At 43.9% G+C, this 24,732-nt stretch overlaps 1 protein-coding gene and 1 long non-coding RNA gene across 2 annotated transcripts in view; one reads left to right on the top strand and one right to left on the bottom strand.

Moving 5' to 3' along the window:
* LOC144695962 (uncharacterized) overlaps positions 1-24,732 on the top strand; it is a 113,656-nt gene that overhangs the window by 60,697 nt on the left and 28,227 nt on the right. The window lies entirely within an intron of this gene.
* Positions 1-24,732, bottom strand: part of LOC144695960 (dyslexia-associated protein KIAA0319-like protein) — an 80,702-nt gene that overhangs the window by 28,526 nt on the left and 27,444 nt on the right. Inside the window, exons 7-13 of the mRNA XM_078567081.1 lie at positions 18,533-18,625; positions 17,914-18,046; positions 9,567-9,795; positions 7,438-7,561; positions 6,700-6,832; positions 4,816-4,964; positions 446-597 (exon numbers count right to left, since the gene is read on the bottom strand). Coding sequence (XP_078423207.1) covers positions 446-597; positions 4,816-4,964; positions 6,700-6,832; positions 7,438-7,561; positions 9,567-9,795; positions 17,914-18,046; positions 18,533-18,625 — 1,013 coding nt within the window. The remainder of the gene's footprint in view (positions 1-445; positions 598-4,815; positions 4,965-6,699; positions 6,833-7,437; positions 7,562-9,566; positions 9,796-17,913; positions 18,047-18,532; positions 18,626-24,732) is intronic.

The following is a 24,732-nucleotide window of genomic DNA, read 5'->3' as shown; positions in this document are numbered from 1 at the left end:
CGCGACCCCACTGAGCCCTCTTATCCCGCCCGTGGATGAGGTTTATACAAATGTATTCTACCCGCCTGCTCGTTGAGCCCACGCGCTGACCTGAAGATTGCACGGGTGCCGAAAAATCGCTGTCGGTTGGCGCCTCAAGGGCCTTAAGTGGAATGTTAAAGGCAGGCATGCATCGGAGATCAACGCGCGCCCGCCCACCCAATGAAATATTGCGATGGTGCGCAGTAATGTCGGGATGCTCGCCCGATGTCACCACACGTCATTTTACGCGCATGTGTGCAGGGCCCGCCCCCGCACTCCAACGGGAAATTTCTGCCCCATCTTCACTCCAATGTACTTAAATAATTGGGCACTTATGTATCTTTGCAACTCATTAAACAATGCCTACAATAGAATCAGTGCAATATTTTTTATAGTTCATTAATTTGAGAACTGAACTACTTACTCCAGCTGCTGGACTGCTCTCGTCTCTCATCCACAGGTAGCTGACAATTCCCTTATCATCTGATGATTTTGATCCATCAAGCATAGCTGTGTTACTGGGTAGGGTGATCACAACATTCCTTGCTATCTTAGCAACTGGAGCCTTGTTGACTTCTGTAAAACAGAAATAAATTTGTTATCTATGTCATAAATCTTAAAAAATATTAAAATTCAAAATGTGATTCACATCTCAGGTTAGACTGTAATGCTGCAATTAAAAGCACAATCAGAAAATCATTCATACTTCTAACTGTTATGATCTCAGCTGATGTTATTACTGGACAAGTCAGATCCCAGCGTGCAACCTGACTTGATAAATCCTCATTTTTTTACAAACATGGAGGGTGGTTTCTCTTGGAAGTCTTCAACAAGGATCTGCCTCCAGGGTTTCGATCTTTCCCTATGATGTTCCTCTCCCCTGGATCGCCACGTGCATTCAAGCTTTGCCTTCCATGTGCCCTCTGAGACTCAGCTGTGCCAACAGAACACCACTGCTTTACAGGCCTGTAGAAAGGAGTCACCAATCTTTGGCTGTCACCTTGGATCTTCTGGCTTCTCATAAGTCCACTTTTCTGCTCCCCACAGCTTTCTGTCTTTAATCTGGAACATTTTCCTCTGCTCCTCACATTAAATTCACTGAATAGGACCAGTTTCCGATTCCTATTCTTATTTCTTGGCTTAACAATCTTTCTGGGGCTTTCTTCTGTCCCTGTCCCTGGTTTCTGGGACTATCCTCTTCTGGGAAACCTGCTCTCTGCAGCTCCCACTCTCATGTCCAGCTTCTTCTACGCCTCTCTCTGTAATGGCATTTTTCTTCTGAGTCATCTGACCCCCTTTTTGCACTGTTTCACTTTTGGGGTCTTTTTTCCCTTCTGTGCAGGCACAGGGTTAACTTTAAATTTTAAAAAAGAGCAAACTGCGCAGGGGTGTTTACCGGCTTAACACAGAGAAACCTGACCAGCATGTGAGGCCATTCACCGACTGGTGCGTGCATAGAACCCAAAAATCGTAAAGAATGGAACAACAAGCACATGTGCAGCCATTCCAGGGCCTGCGCATGCGCAGAAACCACTGAGGCACGTCAGGGACTGTAGTTCCCAACTCCAAAGGCCCGATCTTCACCTTTAAAAAGGCACTTTTTTTTTCATTGCCGGGGTCCGTAACATAACCCAATTAGTAACATTACTAGTTTCTTCAATGTTCTGGCTTTAGTAATAATTTCAATAGCGTAACTGCTGACATAAACTGTTTTAAAATAATAACATTAACCTACCAGGGCTGTGCAAGGTAAGCCCCTGTGCTTATTCAATATCAACAAAATGTGGTAAAGAGTTTTACTCAAAGTGCAGTGGTGCATTTAGTGACCAACAAAGTTATCTCGGCCGAATTTGCTTCCAATTTCCACCCCCCTCTCACCTTTGCATGGTCCAACTCCGACATTTCCCTTCCCTTCCTTGACTTGTCCGTCTCCATTTCTGGTGATAGACTGTCTACCAATATCCAAGCCCAACGACTCCCACAGCTACCTAGACTACAGCTTCTCACACCCTGCTTCCTGTAACAGCTCCATTCCATTCCCCCAGATCCTCTGCCTCCGTCACATCTGTTCCAATGATGCTACCTTTCAAAATGGCACTTCTGACATCTTCCTCTTTCCTTAACCAAGGGTCTCCCTGCCACCCACTGTGATTGACAGAACCCCCATCCATGTCCGATCCATCTCCTGCACTTATGCCCTCACCCCTTCCCCTCCCTCCCAGAACCATGATAGGGTCCCCCTTGTCTTCACTTTTCACCCCACTAGCCTCCACATTCAAAGGATCATCCTCTGCCATTTCTGTCAACTCCAGCATGATGCCACCACCAAACATATCTTCCCCTCACCCCCCTTGTCAGCATTCCGTAGGGACTGTTCCCTCCATGACACCCTGGTCCATCCTCCATCAGCCCCAACTCTTCATCCCGTTCCCACGGCACCTTCCCATGCAACCATAGAAAGTGCAACACCTGCCCCTTTACCTCCTCCCTCTTCACTGTCCAAGGTCCCAAATGCTCCTTTCAGGTGAAGCAGCAATTCACTTGTACCCCGTTCAATTTGGTCTACTGTATTTGCTGCTCCTAATGCGGTCTCCTCTATGTTGGGGAGACCAAACACAGACTGGGTGACCACTTTGCAGAACACCTTTGCCCAGTCTGCAAGCATGACCTGGACCTTCCTATCACTTGCCATTTCAATTCTCATGCTCACATGTCCGTCCTTGACCTGCTGCAAAGTTCCAGTGAAGCCCAACGCAAACTAGAGGAACAACACCTCATCTTCTGATTAGGCACTTTACAGCCTTCTGGACTAACATTGAGTTCAACAACTTTGGATCATGAACTCTCTCCTCCATTTTTACCCCTTTTTTAATCCAACATTTAATTTTAATTTTATTTATTTATTTATATTCATTTTTAATTTTTAAAACATTTTGTTAAATTTATTTTAATTATATTTTTTATCCTTTCCCCCAACACCACCCCAACGCACCCCCAAAGGGCCATCTGTCACTTGTTTCTATGTTATGCTTTCACAGAGTGTGACACTTGTTCTGCTATGAACACATTCTGCTATCTTACCTTTATGCCACTATCAGCACCTTCTTTAACATTACAATTAACATTTCTTTTGTCTTGAGTCCATGACATCTTTGTCAATCTCTCCTGAGCTCCCATCTATCCCTGACCTTCTGTTTTGCTCCACTTGCCCCAACCCCTCAAACAGCATAATATCCATCACATTCCTACTTCTCTTTGGCTCTGAAGAAGAGTCACACGGACTCAAAACATTAACTCTGTTTCTCTCTCTCTCTCCACAGACACTGCCAGGCTTGCAGTATTTTCTGTTTTCGTTTCAGATTCCCAGCATCCACACTATTTTGCTTTCATCATGGTCAATCCACATTTCAGTAAGAACGAGTTAAGCACACTCTAAAGTCTTCATCTACATTATAATTTCTTTGTAATTAATGTCTAGTCAGAGAGTAAGTTGCGAGTTAGCTGGAGCACCTGACTGCCAATTTTTCCTGAATTGGTTACTTTTTTTTTGCTTTCTTTCTGGACATTGTATGGTTAAAGGGTTCAATTTGCAGTTATCTGGATGGACATTCGATTTTTTCTCACTATGTTTGTATAATTATTTTTTAATATTTTGAAAAATACAGTACCCTATTAGAACGACAGATGTTTGAGGGGCAGAGATAGAGAAGACAGGGAAGACTTGTTTATCCTAGCGGAGAGGTCAATTACCCGAGGGCACAGGTTTAAGGTGATTGGCAGAGGGATTAGAGGGAACATGAAGAAAAAAATCTTTTTCACCCAGAGGGTGATAGGTGTCTGGATTCACTGCCAGATTGGAGGCTGAGGCAGAAACCCTCAACTCATTTAAAAGGTACCTGGATTTGCACCCTAAGTGCTGTAACCTGCAAAGCTACGGACCGGGTGCTGGAAGGTGGAATTAGAATGGGTGACTAGTTTTCTCAGCTGGTGCAGACACGATGGGCTGAATGGCTTCTTTCTGTGCCATAATTTTTCCATGGTTCTATGGTTTGCTGGCACTCGACAGTACTTGTTGGTATTGAACCTAATTTTTTATTTTGGAACTCTGAAGTAGCATGCAGTACCAGGAAGGCTGCCAGCCTACACATTCCCAATGAGAATCACTCTCTGGCAGACTTGCGTCATACTTCATGGGAGGTGGCAGTCTGGTGGAGTAGTCAGGTGGCCATGGGGATGGTGGTCGGGGGTGCGTTAGTTGGAGGGTTAATTGTGTAGTTACCTAGGTGTTAGACTGGATTTTGATCTGTGTAACATTTCCTGGGCAACTAACCAAGTCAGTGATGTGGAACTGTCCAAAGTCTCCAACTCTAGCTCAGATTCAGGGACTTTCGCGCAGGGCCATGGGAAGCAGGGGAATTGCCCACTGGAAGAAGTTGAAACTTCCGGAGCAATTCCCACCAAGGTCAGCATGTCAGAACTTCCACAGGGCCCCAACATGCATCTTCAGTCATATGTCTGGTCTCACAACGATCTGGAGGCCAAAATATTTGACCCATTATTAACAGAAATATCAAGCCATGTGCTACTTTAAAATGTGACCTTCTATGGGTTTAATTTACTCTGCCAAAAATTGTAGCAAAAATAAGTCATTAAAAAGAGAGAGAGGGAAAACATTAGCAAGAGTAAATTTTAAGGTCACAATTAGTATCATTACTTTGAACAGGTACCTTTTATCCCTTTATTAATTAATTTAAACCTATTGCCATCCAGTACATATCTGTGAAAAGTGCATACCCTCTCTCACAATGATTCTAACAGAATCATGACTTTCCAGGTTTCTTTCGTCCTTCACTGTCAGTGTAATCTCATATGACCCAACCTGAAGACCTGTCACTGTGGCGATGGCACTGTCTGCATTCTCAATTTTCACACCGTCAGGGCCGCTGAAAGACAAAATGCAAACCGAAAATGAAGTTTGATGGTAAACAGGAGGTACCAACAGTTAGCTTGGACTCTGATTTAATAGTGTGCGCTGTCTGAATGCACAGATCTCATGATGCTCACTTCATAGTCCTGGATTTGTACATACATGCCCCAAAACTGCTAGATATTGAAATACATCGAATATGCTTCTGACAGGTCTCACCAGCTCCGGCGTCAGATGCCCTACTGAAACCGTGTTTCACCTCAGGGTGAACAGAGAATAATAACTAAGCATATTTTCTCATTTTAGTGGGAATTCCTTGAAGTCAGGATTTTGTCTGACTTTTTCAGCTGCTGCAGATGGACTCCAGAGATTAAAAAAAAATAATCCTTTGAAATCAGATTGTTCAAAGTGTCAAGTTAAAAGTCTCAATTTTTGATATTTTCTCATTTTAATCAGTATGCACAAATTAGATTCTCTATTGCTTTAATCAACAAAAAAAAAATCACTGACTGTTACCAAGCTCAACTGAGCAATTTAAAGAGCTTTGACTCTAATTTAACTTAACCCTCATTGACTGTACAATTTTTCAAATAATTTAATACTCTGAACAAGTTTTTAAAAAGGGGTAGTGGCAACGAAATGTACCTGTAAACACTCAGGGCCAGAAATTGCACCCTGGGTGTAGGCATACTGCCACTCAGTGTGTGTGGGGTGGGTGAGGTGAGAAAATATAGGGTACAACTTGGTTCCACTGGGATTTTGCCTCTTGGAGAGGAGGTCAAATCTTCCACCCATCACCACGCCTCCTTTACCCAGCTTTGATAGAGGGGATATATCAGGGGGTCCTCCTTTGCTATTCCAGGAAATCCTACTCAGTATACCACCTGTTAGGCACAAGAGAATCCATGCCAACTGAGAGCAAGCATACGTTGTGCAATGGGCAAACCAAAGATCCCAAAATATTTGAAGAAAAAGGTATCAATTTAATTTAAAGGCCAATCTTGGTAACGCTTTGAGGCAAAGGGGGAAAATGTCCCACTTAGCTGCTTCACTAGCTAAGGGCCTCTGACTTACTCATGTAGCTACAGGGTGGCACTCCGGTTTTTTAGGACTGTTGAGCTGGGCACTGCTGATGTTGCCCTTACAGGCACAGGCCGCTCAGCTCAAGTAAATGGATCATCCTACCACCGGAATATATAAGACCTACATCTTGGCAAGTAAATTCAGTTAAAGCTTGCTCCAATGCACAACCAGAAGGTGAGTGAGCTGATCAGATTTCCAGGCTCTCGATGTGAATAAAGCTGAATTTTAAATCACTTCACAGGTTTTGTTCAGAGCCGGTGTCTCCAAAACATCAGAATAATTATGCCTTGCAGTGGCTACCCTATCAGAGAAAGGGCAACCAAACAATTCTTGATAGGAAAATTATGTAATACTTGGCAAAGTGCAATCCCAGTTCTGTGCAGCACAAACACTAAAGGGAATCATTCTGAACAACAATATTGCAGCACATGTATTACAGTCTAGATGCTTAAAATAGTTACTCAGAGGATGAAAATGCCAAAGATTTACTGCAGCAATGAGAGTGAACAATTGTTAATGACAATACTTAGTCAGAGTAAGAGATCATAGCATCTGGTCATGATTTTTATGTAATAGGCGTGATTAGAATTTCTTTGTTTGAATTATGCCTGTTTTTAATGGATCCACCTGAAAGAAACATTAAACTTAATATGATGTGTGTGTTTTACCTTGTTTTTTTCCACAGGTAGGAAGTGATCTTCTGGTCATCTGTGCTTTTGCTGCCATCCAATATTGTGCTGTCTACAGGAAGGGTCAATTCTTTATCAGGTCCTGAATCAGCCACTGGAGCTTTATTATTTTCTGGAAAAGCAAATAGGCAAAACAAGGGAAAATAATCTTCAGTACTTAGGGGCTGCATTCTTGAAAATGCTGCCTTTTGTGAAATGTTAAGCCAAGGGAAAGATGATATGACACATTTCTCCTGAAAGAAAAAGAGCAGGGAGCTCTCCTTGGCATTCTGGCCAGTATTTATCTGTCAGCCAAGATCACCAAAACAGATTATCCAGTCATTTGACTCCCTGCTGATTGTAGAACCTTGAGAGCATAAATTACCAGCTGCTTTTGCCTAAAAAAAAAATTATAGTAAGTACAATAGAAGTAACTGATTGGCCCCAGAGCACTTTGGGACGTGCCAGTAATATGAAAGGCACTATACAAATTCAAGTTTGTTCTTTTGTTACTTGCCGTTGAATACAAATGTCCTATCAGTCTAATAAGAGTGAGCGATGGTTCCTCTGATTTCCATCAGACTGCTTAGCAACAGTTTACTTCTGTGGGTACTCATATTGATATAATACGAGAAATAGAAATTTGTTTGGAAGAATTGAAAAAAGGGGGGAAGCTTAAAGTATTTTGTCATCTCTCTTTCACTGTACATACAAAATATTCCTTTTATAAACACATACCTGGTTGTACTATAACCATCACTTCAGCAGTAGCCTGATGGCCTGCAGAGTCTGTGACCGTTAGTTGAAAGATGTAGTCTCCTTCCTGCATTGCCGATAGTTGGAGAGATGATGTTCGTACGCCCTGAGCAAGAGAAAAATATGTCAAAAGCACTAGGTATTAAATAGCCCCTCCTGCCTAGACTCGCTGCTTAGTGCATAAGGAACAGTCACATCATCTTAGCAAACAATGCAAATTTAGATTTCTTTACCACTAATAGCTGTCAAGGGTAGGATGATTAGATTTTACCCCTCCCTTATCTCTACATTGGAGAGACCAAACGCAAACTGGGCGACCGTTTTGCGGAACACCTGCGGTCTGTCCGCAAGAAAGACCCAAACCTCCCTGTCGCTTGCCATTTTAACACTCCACCCTGTTCTCTTGCCAACATGTCTGTCCTTGGCTTGCTGCATTGTTCTAGTGAAGCCCAACGCAAACTGGAGGAACAGCACCTCATCTTCCGACTAGGCACTTTACAGCCCTCTGGGCTGAATATTGAATTCAACAACTTTAGATCTTAAACTCCCCCTCCCCCCATCCCCACCCCGTTTCTTTTCCCCCCCACCCGCTTTTTTTTTCAATAATTTATATAGATTCGTCTTTCCCCACCTATTTCCATTATTTTTATATCTAAAACTAAAACCTTTAGTCTTTCCACCCCACCCCCACTAGAGCTGTACTTTGAATATCCTGTTTTCCATTCTTAATTAGCACTTTTCTCAGACAAAGACCACCACCTTCAACACCTCTTTGACCCTTTTGTCTCTGACATCTTTTGATTATTATCTGCTCACACCACACCCTCAATGTGTCTCTTCCCCCCCGCCCCCCACCCACCTTAAACCAATTTATATTTCTCCCTTGTTGAAACTATGCTGCAGTTCTGCCGAAGGGCCATGGAGGCTCGAAACGTTGACTGATTTCTTCTCCGCCGATGCTGCCAGACTTGCTGAGTTTTTCCAGGTAATTCTGTTTTTGTTTTGTTTTGGATTTCCAGCATCCGCAGTAGCTTTTAGCTTTTTGTTTTTAGATTTTACCCCTCCCCGTTTCAGTAGAAGGAAGTTAAGTGTCATGAAGCTATTAATGCATATATTATTGGAAAATATTTTTCTTTTAAAATAGAGGTTTAGTTTGTGGGTGTGTCTTAATTGGATTAAAGCTAGCTGGTCTGGGTGCTTTGATGTGTACTAGTTTTGATATGTAAGAGAGATAGAGTGTATTTGCATTTTTTTGAATAGAGCATTCAAGAAGTAGGGTGAAAACTGACATCTATCTAGCAGATATCAAGCAATATGTTTATATTACTAATAAAATTGGTACTATGGAAGTGGTTTTATTGTTAGAAGAAGCTGGTGATACAATGAGAATTTACATTCAATGGGCAGTGGTAGGTATAACTTCAGCAGTTTTGTGTGCGCAGAGCAGAGGCAATGTGAGATCAAAAGGCAGCTGTAAGCCTCCAAGTGGCTCCACAGGAACCAAAGTGAAAAAAACCTAATTTTGAATTTGTAAGGTGAAAATGCTTTGTCTGATATCTGGTTAAGTCTATGGGTTGCTGTTGTCTTAATGGAGATTAGTTTGGGAATTTGTTAAAAGTTATGATAGTAGTAATTTGAAGCCATGTGTATATATATTTTAACCTGTGTAAATTAATAAAATGTTTCATTTAGTTTAGTGTAAAGCCTCGAGAACTGGTGGTCTGATTTCTAAATTTAGAGTTGCACCTCAAACATAACACTTAAAATTATTGCTTATGACAGTTGTTTAAAGTTTCCCTCTGGGATTTTTAAATAACTCAGCTGTACCAACTGCATCAGTCATAAGTGATTAGTTTGGTGAACACATAGCTACAACACAGAATTATATTAAATAGAATCATGAATCTCAATCCATCCTTATATTAACCAGAATGACTGTGAACTTGGAACTTTGGTGGTTATGGTTTTTCCCTCCCCTAAGCATGGGTTCACAAGCATTCTTTTAAGGCTCCGTTACTGGCTTTATTCCATAAGTATCATGCTCATTCAGTTCCACAGAATAGAATATTCTTCATTTTGTATATTGGAGTACTGTGTAAATGTTTTCCTACCTGCATTTCAACTACTTTGCCTTTACTCTTTGGGCTTAGGGACCATTCATAGTTGACAATTCCATGATCGTCTGTGCTTTGGTTGCCGTACAGCATGATGGAGTTCTTGGGCAGTGTAAGGACCTGATTTGCACCAGCATTGGCTACAGGTGGATAGTCCACTGCTTTATGCACAGTGACGGCTGCTGTGGTTGAATTACTGGCACCATCAGAATCTACCACTGTCAGGCTGAAAGAGCAAGTAAAAAATAAATTGTACAAACCTTTCAAACATAAATCCTGGACGACAATAGCAACACCTAATTGAACAGGAATACCACACTGTTAGCACAGCAAATGCTGTAGCTAACAAAGGCCTAGGAGATGCAAAACAAAAGCCTTAAAAATGCTGCATTTAAAATTATTCACCCAGCTGAAAGCACATCATGTTGATATACTAAGATGCTGCAGAATATTATTTAAATAAACAAAACAGCAGGAAATAGGGGGATTCTATGCAGTAAACAGGAGATTTTCTGAAAAGCGGCATAGTCCAATTCAGGTTCCCTTGGCTTTTAACTAAAACTAGATCATGGTGAAATAAACATCTGTATTGTCAATATAGTCATTTAAAACTAATTATTGCACTTATTTTAGATAGTGCATTGCAATCTTCCAAAGTAGCATCCACTCTCTTCTGAACACCAAGTCTGGAGTGGTTTAAAGCTATTGACATTTAAAGTAATACAAGAATATCCAAATGTCAGCCCATGGGTCATATGCGGTCTCCATGCTCAGGCAACATGGCCCACGCAACAACTCAACTCTAATTGCACGTTCATTCTTAAGTAACTTTATGCATGACCTGCAAGGGTTCATGTTATCCACCTAAGCAGCACAAAGACAGTTTGACACCGATTGTTTTATTGTGTGGATAAAATGTATACTCAGAACTCATTGACTCATACAACTTTCTAAGTATATCTATTCTAACTCCCTCCACAATAATATAATTGGAACAATCAACTCAAAAGACAAATACCTATATATTAAATTCCTTGCCTGTGTACATTTTTTGTCTACAAAACCTTAATTCCAGTTGGCATTTTTCTGTGTCAAATTAAATGCCTAAGCCCTCATTTATAATGGAAAAAGCCCACATTTATAATGGAAGCTACCTACACAGACTGGTCATTGTAATTGCTAAAGACCCACACAGATTATTAGCAAAAATTAAAGTGCACTGAATCAGAGGCAACCTTGTGGTTGATTCCTTTTGCTCCTTTATTGGTAGTCAGGCCTTCAGCTGTCTAGGCGCATAATTTGGAATTCACCTCTCTGAACCTTTTTCACCCCATTTAAGACTCTTCTTAAAGCCTACCGCTTTGACCAAGCTTTTGGTCACCTGTCTAACTTACATGGCATGATATCAAATTCTGCCTGAGGGACATTTTACTATGTTAAAGAAACTATATAAATGAAAATTGTTTTGATGATATCTGGTTGACAAGTAGGATAAAAAGAACATTCACTGATTGATGGGATCTGTCAAGTGACATCCCCAGGAATCTGTACTGGGCCTTCAACTTTTCAACATATATATTAGTGACTTGGATGAAGAGATAAAGAGTTATATACCCAAGTTTGACAGGTGATAATAAGTTAGGAAGCACAGTAAGTTGTACAGATGGGAGCAGGAAATTATAATGGAACAGAGACAGGTTGAGTGAGTGGGAAATACCAGGGCAGATGAAATTCAACATAGACAAGTGTGTTTCTTAGGGTCAGAGAAAGACAAATCATAATATTGTCTTAATGGCGAGAGACTAGGGAGTTGCAGAGGAGAAAGGGGATTTCGATCTCCAGCTACAAAAGTTGACAAAAGCTAAAGCAAAGGTTAAAAAAAAAAGACCGGTAATTAAAAAGGTTAATAGAATGTTGGCCTTCGAGCATACAGTACAGGTTCAATCAGAATTATAATAGGAATCAAAGAACTAAAATTACTAGGATGTATAAACTTGGTTTCTGCCTCCTTTAGTTTGGATGGTTGAGGGGTAATCTAAATTGAGGTCATTAAATGATAAAGGGTTTCCATAGTATACAGAGAAAGTATTTTTTCTGGTGGGAGAATTCAAAACAAGGGGAAATAGTTTTAAAATCAGAGCAAGGCCATTTATGAGTGAAATCAGGAAACACTTTTTCACACAAAGGTAGTGGAAATCTCTCCCACAAAATGCTGGGTCAACTGAAACTTTCAAGACTGATTTTGATATATTTTTGTTAGGTAATGGTACAGAAGATGTGGATCAAAGGCAGGTAAAATGGATCTGAGGTGCAGATCAGCAAGTTTTATTGAACGGCAGAATGAGCTCCAGAGGCTGACTGGCCTACTCCTCTTTTCATATTCCTACATGATTATATTCTCGCAAGAGTACCTAGTAGTGCATTTCCCAGTTCCTTCACCTCAACTGCTTCAACCAGCTTCAGTTATCTACTTACCAAATATTGCTATTTATCTATAATTATGTAGAATATAAGGATCGTATAAAAAGGATAGACTATCTCATTTTAAAACGGGCACTCAATTAGGTTTTTAAGCCCTCGCCCAGTTATTCCACTTGCCTCAAAGCTGCTCCACCTAAATCTGAAACTGGGTTTTAATTATCCTAATCAGAATTTTATGTCCTTATTTTGTGTGAAAACAACTGCTGACTTTCCAAAGTCAACGGCTGGAATTTTCCGGCTCTGTTGGCATTGGGTGTCATGGCAGGTGGGGGGATGGACAATATGGTGAGAAGGCCAAAAATCATTTTCATGCTGTTGTGAAGCCAGTTTGCAATCATCCACTCCATCTGTCAAAGACGGGCCGTGTTTCCCATCACCGCACATTGGGTACCTAATTTCAATACTTTGGCATTTCATTGTAAGCCCGGCTCGCTGGAATCATGCCTCCATGCTGGATCATCCAATGCCGCCGTGTTTCACAACTACACATGAACAACGTGCACTTCTTTTGGGCTTCGAGGTTTGTTTGCCTAACTTGCTTGGGGCAGCACTCGTGGTCATCAGCACCAGGCTTCGCAGACAGCACCGAATCACTATTAGGGGGGGCTCACTGGAAGGTCTCTACCTACCAGGCCAAACCAGACATAAAGCAGGAGTGGCTTTTCAACGGCTGCGGAGCTAGGGTTTGCTTGGGGAAAGAAGGAGAAGTGGCCTCAGGCAAGGGAAGAAGCTGCAGGGTGAGTGCTGCCCTGCGGAAGGAAGATATCCCAGGGTGTGTGTAGAGGCACATGCTGATTTGTGCAAATGGCCACAAGATGGTGAGGGCTGAGGAGACAGTTTTCAGAGTAGATGAGACTAGATGGTGATGTGAGGGTGTGTGTGAGAGAGTGAGTGGTGATGTCCCTTGAGCTGGCAGTGAATGAGATGCCTGTGAATGTGTGATGGCCTCGTGAGTGTCTGAGTTTAGAGTGACAAGATGGTTGCCTTACCCTGGCGGCACAGATGAGATAATTCATCTATTTTCTGCACTGGATGGCCGACCTCGTGTGCAGCATTGGCACTCACCATCTCTGCCACTGTCTCACAAGCCGGAATGGTGAGACTAATGAGCCTCCTGCATCCAGAGTGGGGGTAGAGGACATTGTGGCAGGCCTCCACGGTGTCCACTAGGTGTCCCAGGGATGCATCACTGAATCAGGGGGCTGCACTCTTCTTGGCTTTTGGGGTCATGTCTCCTGGGCTGTAAGCATAGAGAAGTATGCGCACGGCTGCAGTTTAAATATGGCGCCCTGCATGAGGAAGCAGTGAGATAACGGTGCGGCAGGCAAATTGGAGGCCCCCCGCCAGCAAGACAGCGCGTTTCCTGTGGCTGCATAATTAATGAGGCAGGAATGGGATGACATGCCGCGAGAACACACCATTGCGGCTGGTGGGTAAAACGACTATTTTCCTGCCCGCTACCACACTTTGTGCAAATCTGGGACGATTTGCCCAACAAGTACAGGAGCTTTTCTCATTCATTACTACCTAATGAGCATTTTATTGGAGAAATCACAACACTAGCTCATGAAGTTGATATTTTTAAAGTCAATATTTAACACCTTGGGGCACACTGATTTTGCAATCGTTTTGCACTATTTGCTGCAACAATGATCTTAGATCTACCTAGGAACTTCGTCGAAATGTGCCAAATAAAGGCAGCTGTTTTTGACTGCGTGGAAGCTTTGCACGACTGTTACCACATAAACATTGATCAGTTTTGCATTTTCAGGCTGACATTCACAAACTGGGGAATTACAATTGTTCATCACCCAAAACAGCAAATATAGTGACCAGTGAACGGGTTAAACTGCATTGCACGGCTGGAACTATTTTCCGAAAAAGCAGTCAACCGTTGTTAAAACAAGGTAACTGTGTTAAGATCAGGGAACTCCAATTATACGTAACAGTACACAAGATAGAAAACCTGCCAGTAGTAACTCGTGTTTGAGTATGACTGAAGAAAACAAATTAAGACCAAGCTTCCACGTGACAAGCTCTATAAATTCAAAACACTGGGTGACAGACTAGGGTTCCCTTGAGATGTTTAGTCGTAGACAGGATTTTTTTCAAATGATTTAATTCTGTACTAACTTCAGATTAATTAACACAATTTACTTCCATCAGTATAGTTTATTATTTTAGCTTATTTTACCTTATTACATTAGCAGAATTCATATGTTGCCCCATTAGTGAACTTTAAATGCCTCTTCATTTATGAGTAAAAATAATGAGCTGACACGCAAATCAATTGCTACCATAATTGATATGATGATGAATCCCCAGTGGATTATTGGATCTCAGCGTGTACCTGCCAATGCATTTATGGTTGTGCATCCTTAAACTTGTCATTTTCTTCCCCCAACCTTGACAGGGTACAATGTAGTGGTTATAATACTGGAATGGGAACTGAAAGTTCAAATCCTAACATGGAAAGTTATGAAATCTCCAACTCTACCCAGTCTTGCCTGCCTGATTTCAGTTCCACACTATGGTCGAAATCGTCTGTGGCCGCGATGCGGGCGTGTTCGGTGGTGTGACTGGACAATATGGCGAGGAGGCCAAAGATTGGTTTCAAAACGTCGTGAAGCCAGTTTGCGATCATCCGTTCAGTCCGTCAATGGTGGGCCGCGTTTCCTGCTATCGGACATCGGGAACCTCATTGTAGTACATCAACATATCATTATAAGGCCAGCCTGCCAGACTCATCGCCCCTTGCTAGATTGTCCGCCCACAATCACACCGACGTGTTTCACAACAGCATATATAAGGCGTGCAGACTTGGCAGGCTGCACTTCAAGGGAACTCAGAGGTGAGTGCACAGTAACGTTGCAAAGCGCTCGCAAGGGACGCCTGTTGGACTTTTTGGTTGGGGGGTGGGGGGTGGCAAAGGCTGCCCTGCAGTTGAGGTGACCGGGATGGGGGGATGCAAAAGCTGCTCTGCAGTTGAAGGTAGCGCACAAGCGCGTGCGGGGTGGGGGACAGGAGGAGGGGAATACAGGCTAGGGAAGCAGCCATGCATTAGGGACACCTTGTATAAAGTGACCATTCCTCTGCAGCTGAGACAGTTCAGGTGCAGCCACATTGATATGACTGGAATCGAGTTTTTAGCTCATCTGCCCACTCAAGCAGAGGCATCAAAGTGCCACCAAGTGCTCCAGAGCTTTTCAAACTTTGGGCACAGACTGCAAACTAATGAGCATTTCAGTGGACTGCAGAACAGCTGGATGACCAGGCACGTTGTACAATCCCCTTGCTAAAGCTGGTCGTGGAGCAGTCAAGGGTGGAGGTGCTCACAGCCCCTTGCAATGTCACCATCCTGGTTTGGACCAGTCTCTTCCATGGTTCAAGCTAACAGTGCAGCTTTGCAGTGCAGGTTAGGAGAATGCCTGTGCCTGAGCTGAGAGCACAGCATGCAGTCCAGTGGGCAAAGCTGCCACCAAACGGTCAGGTGGAGTGGGGTGGAGGAGGGTGGGGTTTCAGACAGCTTTGCAGCGGGCTAACTTCTGCCCACCCAAGTGGTGGCCAGCACTCTCTGGGATGCATTAAAGGGTCTTCACACTTAACCAAGAGGGGTTCTTGGTACACCCATGTGTCTCTCTCTTTCATCCTGCAGGAGTACAACATCAGGGTCATGGAGCCTGGTGAGCTAGCTGTGTGCCTTGTGGCGCACAGAGAGTGAAGACGATGGAGAAGAAAGTGACCGAGGTGCCTGGCTGTGCAGAGGGAGGAGCAGCACCCTCAGGAAGAAGGGGCGGCTGGGGCTCCCGCACACGCCGCCGAAGAGCCACACCGAGCCATCGCCGGCCAAGCCAGACCCAGGGTCTATAGATGCCGCCTTTCATTCCTGCAGTTGACCGAGAACCAGTGTCGCCGAAGACTGCACATGTCTAGGCAATTGGTCAGTCACATCTGCCACCTGCTGCAGGATTTGGCACCAAGTGGACATGGAAGGTATCCACTGCCAGTGGCCATGAAAGTGACAGCAGCATTCAATTTTTATGCCAGTGACTCTTTGCAGGGCTGCACAGGACCTTGATTTCAGGCATTCCTTCACCAACCTGCAACCTCTCCCTCTGGTTGTGTGCCAGCTTGTCCTGCATAAATAGAGATGGAGAGGGTGTAAGCAGGATGCCTGTCAGGCCAGATGATAAGTATGCTTGGCATGTGTGGGTGGTGAGTGGTCCCATGGATGGGAAGAGAACAATGAAGGTGTGTGTGAGACAGTGTGAATGGTGATGCCTCTGGAACTGGCAGTGTGAGATCCCTGTGGATGTGTGATGGGTTTGAGAGTGTGTGGAAGAGAGTGATGAGAAGAATGATTAACCTTGGCAGAACGAAGGAAATCATTCATCCTCTTACGACACTGGGTGGCTGCCCTCTTTTGAAGGACGGTGGCGCTGACCACCGCTGCCACTGCCTCCCAAGCCGGATTAATGATGTTGTTGCCCATCCTGCGCAGAGCAGGGTTACAGGACATCACGGCGAACCTCCACTGCATCCAAAAGTCGTTTGAGGGACGCATTGTTGAACCTGGGGGCTGCAGTCTTCTTGCCTTTCAGAGGCATGTCTTCTTTGCAACAGTCATGGGCAGGTAGCACTGAGAGGTGTGCACGCAGCTGGGCTTTAAATATGGCGCCTGGCGTGATGACGTGGCAGGTGATGGTGTGGCGGGTGAGCGAGAGCCCGCCCGCCATGGGAACAGCATGATTCCCGGGAATGTATAATTAATGTGGCGGGTTTGGGATGATGCGGCGTGAAAAGCCGCCATTGCAGCCGATAGGTAAAACGGATTTTACCTGCCCGCTACCGCACTTCATGCAAACCTGGAGCAACTCAGCCCTATCTGGTTGATTCTTAAGCAAGCCAAACAGTTGGAAAGCCATGCTGCAGTAGCAGAATAATACCACCAGGGAGACACAAACAGCACAAGAATTGCAGCAATTTTCTGGGCAATCAAGAACAGACAATAAATGTGGCATTGCCATGCACTGTTGTCACTGGAAACACCAAAACATTTTTTAAGAACCTATACTAACTGAAATTGGTTAAGAGTGTGCCATGACCGATCTATTTAGTAGTCTTGCATTTCCCAGGGGCGATAAGATTAGAAAGAGTGTGTCAGAATTTTGGGTGACTCAGATTTATCACTATTCAGTTTTATGCTTAGATCAATAAATACATCCAATCTAACTATCCTTTAGAAGAAAATTCAGTTGGCAATATAGTGACAAAGTCCAATCACACCCCAGGTTACAGGTTTGTGCTTGTAATCTCCATATGGTGAGTCCTCAATCTCAACCACACTATCCAAGAGATGCTAAGCAATTCTGTAAAGAGCGGGAGCAAATAAAACCATCTAGAGTTGTAGTTTAAGATCTCCAAGCATGCATTGTAAAACCAGCACTGAGAGGCGACTGAAAGCATGCAACCCGTCAACCTCTGGCTGTGGAATGGAAATGGGGAATGGGTGGAGTTATAGAAAGGGGGTAAAAGCAAAATGCATTAAAAGAAGAAAGTTAAAAGTATATCTGATGTAGAGTTAGATCAGCCAATAAAGACACATGTGCTGTACAATTTCAGGTTGCTTTGGTGCACCCAAAAAGGTTCTGCAAACAGTGCCGTACTTCTTGCTTATCTGAAGCTGCTGTCAGGTAAAAGTGCCAGGACTGGTCATTGTTGGGAAAAATTTGATCTCTGTTTGACAGGGCCACTGAGTGAAGCACACAACAGAAACTGAGTACTCTACATCAGCGGGAATGAGTTAATCACATTAACCATCTTAAGTTGTTCCAATCAGATAGTCCTACTTAAATTTATGTACCTGAATGTGTAATTGCCTGGAACCAAGTCGGTCAGTTTCAATATCTGTGTATTTGCAAACACCTTATCCTCTCGCAGTGGACCCTTCTCCTCCTCCCATTGATAACTTATGATTTTATCATCATCTGTACTTTCTGCAAATATAACAGCATTTATTTCCATTTCAGTTTGATAGCTGTATTATGGCAAAACTACTCAATAGTACTGCAACAGATCATAAAACACAGAAATACACTAATGACCTTTAACAAGAAATCCAGAAAAGCAATTGATTGCAGTCGATCCTAGGCAAATGGGTATTTATTCGTGTGCAAAGCCTCCAAACTAACAAGTTCAGTAAAGCAGAATCCTGGTCAAAGCAGGATATAATCTGCAATTATTCAGGTTTATAAATGCTTAGTAATGTCAATCTACTGCACAGTTTCACCTAAAGGCATGTTTAAAGATCTATCTTTTCTCACTTAACACTTTATTAAACAGTATGTTTGCTTTTTTGTACGTTTCCTTTAATATTAATATTCAGATGATACAAATTATCAGGATTTGAAAAAGGAAAAAAGTTAACACAATTCCAACTGCAGCCAAATAGTGGATCTGTTAACATAAGGTGGTAAACTTACGGCTCCCATCAATAAAAGTAGATGTTGTAGGCAGTGAGATCTCTTGGAATTTTGGAGAGACGATAGCCACTGGGGGTTGATTGACACGAGGTGCTGAAAAATAAATCAACCACAGTTTTAAAAAAAAGTAGTTGATTTTCTGAAACAACAGTTGCTTAAGTAAAGGTAGGTATACAGCACTAGCAATCATCAGCATCGCTTGAATAACACAGCAACAGACCCAGGTTTACACAATAAGCTTCACAGCATTAGAATGGAAGTGGGTAAAGAATCACTTTTTTTAAGTATTCCAAATGTAATCTACTTTTAGAACTATTTAAATGACTTAAATATATACATTGCTCAATACCATTCTCAAAACCTTCTCAAGGGCAATAAATGCTGGCCTTGCCAGCGATGCTCACATCCCAGGTACGAATAAAACAAAACCTAGGCCTGAATCTTCAGCAGGGCCCGCTCGCCGAGGCATAAAATGACGCACTGTGACATCAGGCGGGCGTCCTGACGTCACCGCGTGTCATTTAGATTTTCAGTTCGACGGCTGCACAGTCAACTCGGCTGTGCGCCCGCCGAACTGTCAAAGGCCTATTAAGGCCATTTAAATATCAATTAAACTAATAAACTGAGCGGCTCGTCCAACCTTAAGGTTGGCGGCAGGCGAAGAGCCCAGGCAGCCTTCGCGTTTTTCATGGAACCTCTTCCACGGGTGGGATGAGGTTTCATGAAGGGTTTATAAAATAAATAAATTTTTTCATTAAAGTTCATCGACATGTCCCAGTTCATGTGACACTGTCACATGAGGGGACATGTCGTAAAATTTTTTCTTTTCTTTATTAAAATTTTTGGAACTTAAACTAAACTCCCTGAGGCAGCTCTGTGTCTCAGGGAGATTTTTGCGCTCTTTCGCAAGCATGCGCGAATGAGTGCGGGCCCCGACTCAGGGAACCTGCCCCGCCCGCACAGGGAGCGCTCAGCACTTCCGGACACACATCACGCTGGGTGGGCCTTAATTGGCACAACCACATAAAATGGCGGCACTGATCGGGTCCACGCCCACCCCCGCACAACCCCCCCCAAGAGGAAGTCTCCCCCTAGAAACAGAATGAGAAAGATTTATTTTTAAAATTTTGCAAGCGCACAACTTGTGCGCACAACAATCTGTGCCCCTTCACTTCATGCTTTTATCACAATGGCCTGGATTCTGCAGTCAGTGGCAAACAGCGCTAACTATTCATTGCCCTTGCACTTTTCCATAGACTTTGTAGGCATTTGCACTTGAAGTTATCAGAGAGCCAAGACAGCATGGCACCCTCTACAGGGGCTCCAAGATCTATGTGAACAGGGTAAGCAATCAGCATTGAATTGCTTATTCAATCAGATTAAGAATCCTGACAGAGCTACATAGAGTCTAACCTAGGAAGTGCAAGTTAGGATTGTTAATTCAATGTCAAATCAATGTACGGAAAGTAAAATGAAAAGAAGGAAGGAAAGATGAGTTTAAGAGAAAGCTAGATAAGAGGCAGAGAAAGTAAAAAAAAGGTTTAATCACCAACAACAATTAAATCTGAGGAAATGAGATTTCACACTTGTTAAAGCTAATTTTCAGCATTAGAGATTGTTTGGTAGTAATTAAGACTTATCATTCAGTTAAAATTGCACTTACATTTTTATGGACAAGCCCTAACTTTTTTTCCCCCCATGTTTAGTGGGCATCACATTAGTACAGCAAACTCATGCGTTTGAATGCTGAATCCCTTGATGAATTACTGGTATACTAAAGTATCTAGGGGAGAAGGGTGACTCGTTCAATAACTTCCTGATTTCTTTGTTTAACTGTACATGTGTGAATGGTGAATGTTATTGTTTACTCCTCAATAATGGTGAGCACTGATAACCTCATCTGTTATTCTTACAGCAAAATGTGGGCCATCATATTCAGTTTTAAGAGCAGGAAATTACAAATCTCAACAAGAATTCATGAGGATAGATTTGGTTTCAATAATCTTATCTGTTGAAATAAAAAATGGACATAAAATGAAAGAAATGGCCATCAATGGAGTGGAAAACTTGGATGACAAACATGAGGAGAACCTTAATTAGCTTCGTCATGAACATCACTGGATCAGCTGCTGTTTCCTTATTTTTCTCATGTATCCAAACTCTCTCAAAAACCCTGTTCTCCAGTCTGGTTTTAAAACACCTTTGGGCACTACCACTTTTAAATAAAGTACATCAGTTATTTTTTTTTTTAAACAGGCCATATTGTCTTGCTTTCTCTTAATACCCTCTACCGTGCTGCTTTTCTTCTAATAGCCCCTGTTCCAGTAGTCATTTCCTCTGCCCTGATAGCCTCAGTTGCATTTGTTTTATGAAAAATAACTCCACTCCATTTTTAAAAAAATGTCCTACTTGTCTTGTCCGACTTGATTTAAAAGCCCAACCGTGTTTAATAATTCAACATTTTAAAATTTAACAGCAATTTTGTTTCTTTGCTTCCATAGCCTTGGTACCACTCTATTACATTTTTTTAAAAATAGCTTCAGTTGTACCCACACACTCCCCACCCTGCAGTTTTAAAAATAAGTTTCTGTTCTTCCATTGGCTCAGTTCTCTGGGCTTGATCATTCAATATAGACCTAGTTCTCTTCCTTTTTTCAAAAAAGGAAAATGGCTTTGCAGTCAGGTAATGAGAAAATAATTGTTCTTATTCAAAAAATATTGTGTCTAAACACATTTCACATTATAAATTCCTATATAGACATTTATAAAGGAAACTGGCATATTAAGGTCATCACACTGTAACCACACCCTTGTGCCAATGGAGTCAATACACCGGCAAGAGGGCATAATTATGTGATAAGGTTACATAGGTAGTTTCAATTATAAATATGATCACAGGAATTTATAATGGAGAAGCTGACAGGAATTTTAGGCTGGCACAGGGTCTTTAATATACTGTAATTAATAACAGAATATATGAGTTCACAGTGGGGTTGAATTATATTTGTGTTTCTGGTTGGATTACCGCCCACCATCCTTTAACTCTACTTCCACCAGATGACAGAAATATACTTGGGTCAGAGTTTTTTGATGAGCGGGCAGGCCTGCACCCAACCTGCTTGAGCGTAAAATAGTGCGTGATGACGTCAGGTGAGAGTGCCATCATCGCACACTTGTGTGATATTTCAGTCGGTGGGTGCAATTGGGAGTCGGAGCCATGCCCACCATTAATTAAGAGGCCAGTTAACACCGTTGAAAAGGCAACTGAGGCTGATTTTACATTGCCTGTGCCATTTTGCACTCGTTGCACGGGCAAAACGAGGAGATGGCCAGCCAACAATTTGCAAAGCCTCATTCACGGGTGGGATAAAAAGGGTCAGTAGCATTGCCAGTGTGAGTAGTGAGGAGTCTGGTAGAAAGTTTGCTGCTGGTGACTTATTGGTACTTGGCAGCTTCATCTCTGTTTGGGGCTTCATTGTTAGCATTTCCAGGCTTCACTTCAAGTCTCCTTGGTATCTCCAAGGATCCCGGAGGATTCAGACCGTGTGGATACTCTCAGGTATCAGACAGCCTTCCGCTGCCCTGGTAATGGGGATTGTGATTTCCGCTGGAGGCACCTCCTCTGAGGAGGAAGAGAGGGGCAGAAGGGGGAGAAGGCCAGGTGTCCCAATGCAGCTTGCAGGGGAGGGACCTGTGCGGGGAGAGGCGCAGGCACAAGGGCGCAGGGCCAGCAGATAGTCCAGGCATTAGGGGCTGCAGAAGACCCCACTATCCAGCTGCCAGGGTTTACAGGCAGGGATGTAGCTACGTCAATATGTCAGAGGTGCAATGTCGAAGGAGGCTCTGCCACTCAAGGGAAACAGTGACCTCCATTTGTCAGGTAATTGAGCCTGAGATCAGCTCCGACTGTGTGGGTGGACACCCCATGTCAGTGGCTCTGAAGGTCACAGTAGCGGAACTTCTATGCATCCGGCTCTTTCTAGGGGTCAGTGGGGTGTCTGTGTGGAGTCTCCCAATCAGCTGTCCATAGATGCATCACACTGATTACAGAAGCTCCTTTCAGGTGGGCATTGACTTTCATTCATTTTCGTACGGACGAGGCCAGCCAGGCTGAGCGAGCCATAGGCTTTGCAGCAATTGCTGGGCTCCCCCCACATCCAGGGTACAATCAACTGCACACATGTTGCCATCAAGGTGTCAGCAGGTGACCAAGGTGCCTTAGTAACCAGGATGGGATTCCACTCCATGAACGTGCAGATAGTGTGTGACCATGGGATGCATATTCTGCATGTGCGTAAGGTACCCTGGGAGCTCTCAAGACACGTACATCCTGAGACACTCCCAGGTGCCGAGGCTCTTCAGTGCTCCAACCCGACTGGATGGATGGCTGCTGGGTGACAAGGGCCATCCCTTGAAAAGGTGGTTTATGATGCCTCTCCGCCATCCAGAGCAGCGGTACAACAGGAGCCACGCCTCCACAAGGACGGGGATAGAGAAAATCATAGGTCTTCTGAAGATTCGCTTCCGATGCCTGGACCATTCGGGGGGGCACTACAATACCCCCCAGATTGGGTGTCACTGATCATCGTTGCATGCTCCACTCTCCACAATCTGGCACTGGCAATGGGGGACCCACTGGAGGAAGAGGATCTTGACGCAGCTCCACAAGCCACAGATGATGAATCCAGTAATGAGTCCGAAAAGGAGCACGGTGAGGAGAACGCTGAGGGCTTTCTGTAACCTCCAAGAAGGCATGGATACCAGGGACGTCTTGATCCAAAGCTCCTTCAGCCAGGCTGCCAAATAAGGGCCACCCCCTCATGCCTGGGCTGCCACCTCCATCTGGATGTCTGAAATGACCCCTTCCTTTGACCCCAAGGTCCACTCAGTGCCTGTGTAATCAGGTTTAGAGCCAGCCAGTATTACATGCTGACGTACCCTGCACCACATTAAATAAAAAAGGTGAAGCATACTCAGGCCATTACACAAAAGAAAATTTATCTCATGTTGACAGTCCAAACAAATTAACAGAACCTTCTTGGTCTTCAACCCCTGACCAGTAGACATAAACAAAACATTGCACAACAGAAGATCACCCGTGACCAGTCCCTCTTGTGCTCATGGTGCCTTAAACTTACGTTTGTGAGTGCTGTGTCTTGGTGCTCCCCCATTGCTGGCAGTGGTATTGGAGGCAGCCTGCTGACTCTGCTGTCCTGTTGGCCTTGATGACCTTGGCAGTCATCCTCTGGTCAGTGCAGTCTGTGCTGACCCTGCCTTGGAGGGACCAGTGCCATGGCTGGCATCTCCCCAGGCGCCGCAGCCTCATCAGACGCCACAGTCACTGACAGAGGGGCGGAGGAGCTGCTGTCGTCATCCAGAGTGCCCTGAGAGGAGCCTGCAGAGACATGTGCCAACATGAGGTCGCTCTGGGCCTCCCTGCTCACCATTGGATAGGCACCTAGCTGACACCGACCACCTGTGTGAGGGCTTGCAAGTCCGAGCACAATCCCAGGAACCCCTGATTCTGTTCCTGGAGCTGCCTTGTCATGAGAGTTGCCACTCTCAATGGAGGAGGCAATGCGCTTGGCCACGAGGGTCAACGCAGTGCTGATGTTCTGCATGGACTCCTCCATAACGGAGACCATGGCACGCATACCCTCATGGGTCTCTGCCAGATCCTCCTGCACATCTTGCTGGACATCCAGCATCTGCCGCCTAATGAATGACTCCAGAGGCTCATCATCTGCCTTCAATTCAGCATCGTCCTGGTCTCCAGCAGCTCTCTGACTGCTGGTGCCCTGGGCACTCTCTGCCACTGCCTGCACCTCGAGTGTGAAGCGCCCTCACCGCTCTGTATTAGCATTCTAGCTGCCGATCTAATGCCCACCGAGGTGCTGGTATCTGTGCTGGTGCTTGGTTCAGAGAGCGGGTATGACTCAGGTGTATCTGGAGCCTGGCGGTCCTCTGGCATCAGGGGTGGCTTTTCGGGGTCCTGCGATTGGGTGGATGGTGGCGAATCTAAGGGAGAACAATGACATGTCATTAGTTTAAGTCAACACACTGTCACTGTGCATGCCAGGCACCCTGGTGAGACCATGGAGAACTGCATCATGGTGCCATCATCTTTCATTGATCAATGTAGAATCCAGTTTTGAGGCTCCCATCAATGATGAGACTACACAAGAATGTTTTGCACCATC

Source organism: Cetorhinus maximus, chromosome 21 (genome assembly GCF_964194155.1).
Source record: "Cetorhinus maximus chromosome 21, sCetMax3.hap1.1, whole genome shotgun sequence".
NCBI lineage: Eukaryota > Metazoa > Chordata > Chondrichthyes > Lamniformes > Cetorhinidae > Cetorhinus > Cetorhinus maximus.
Note: the sequence above shows the minus strand (reverse complement) of the source record. Positions and strands in the feature narration are given on the sequence as shown.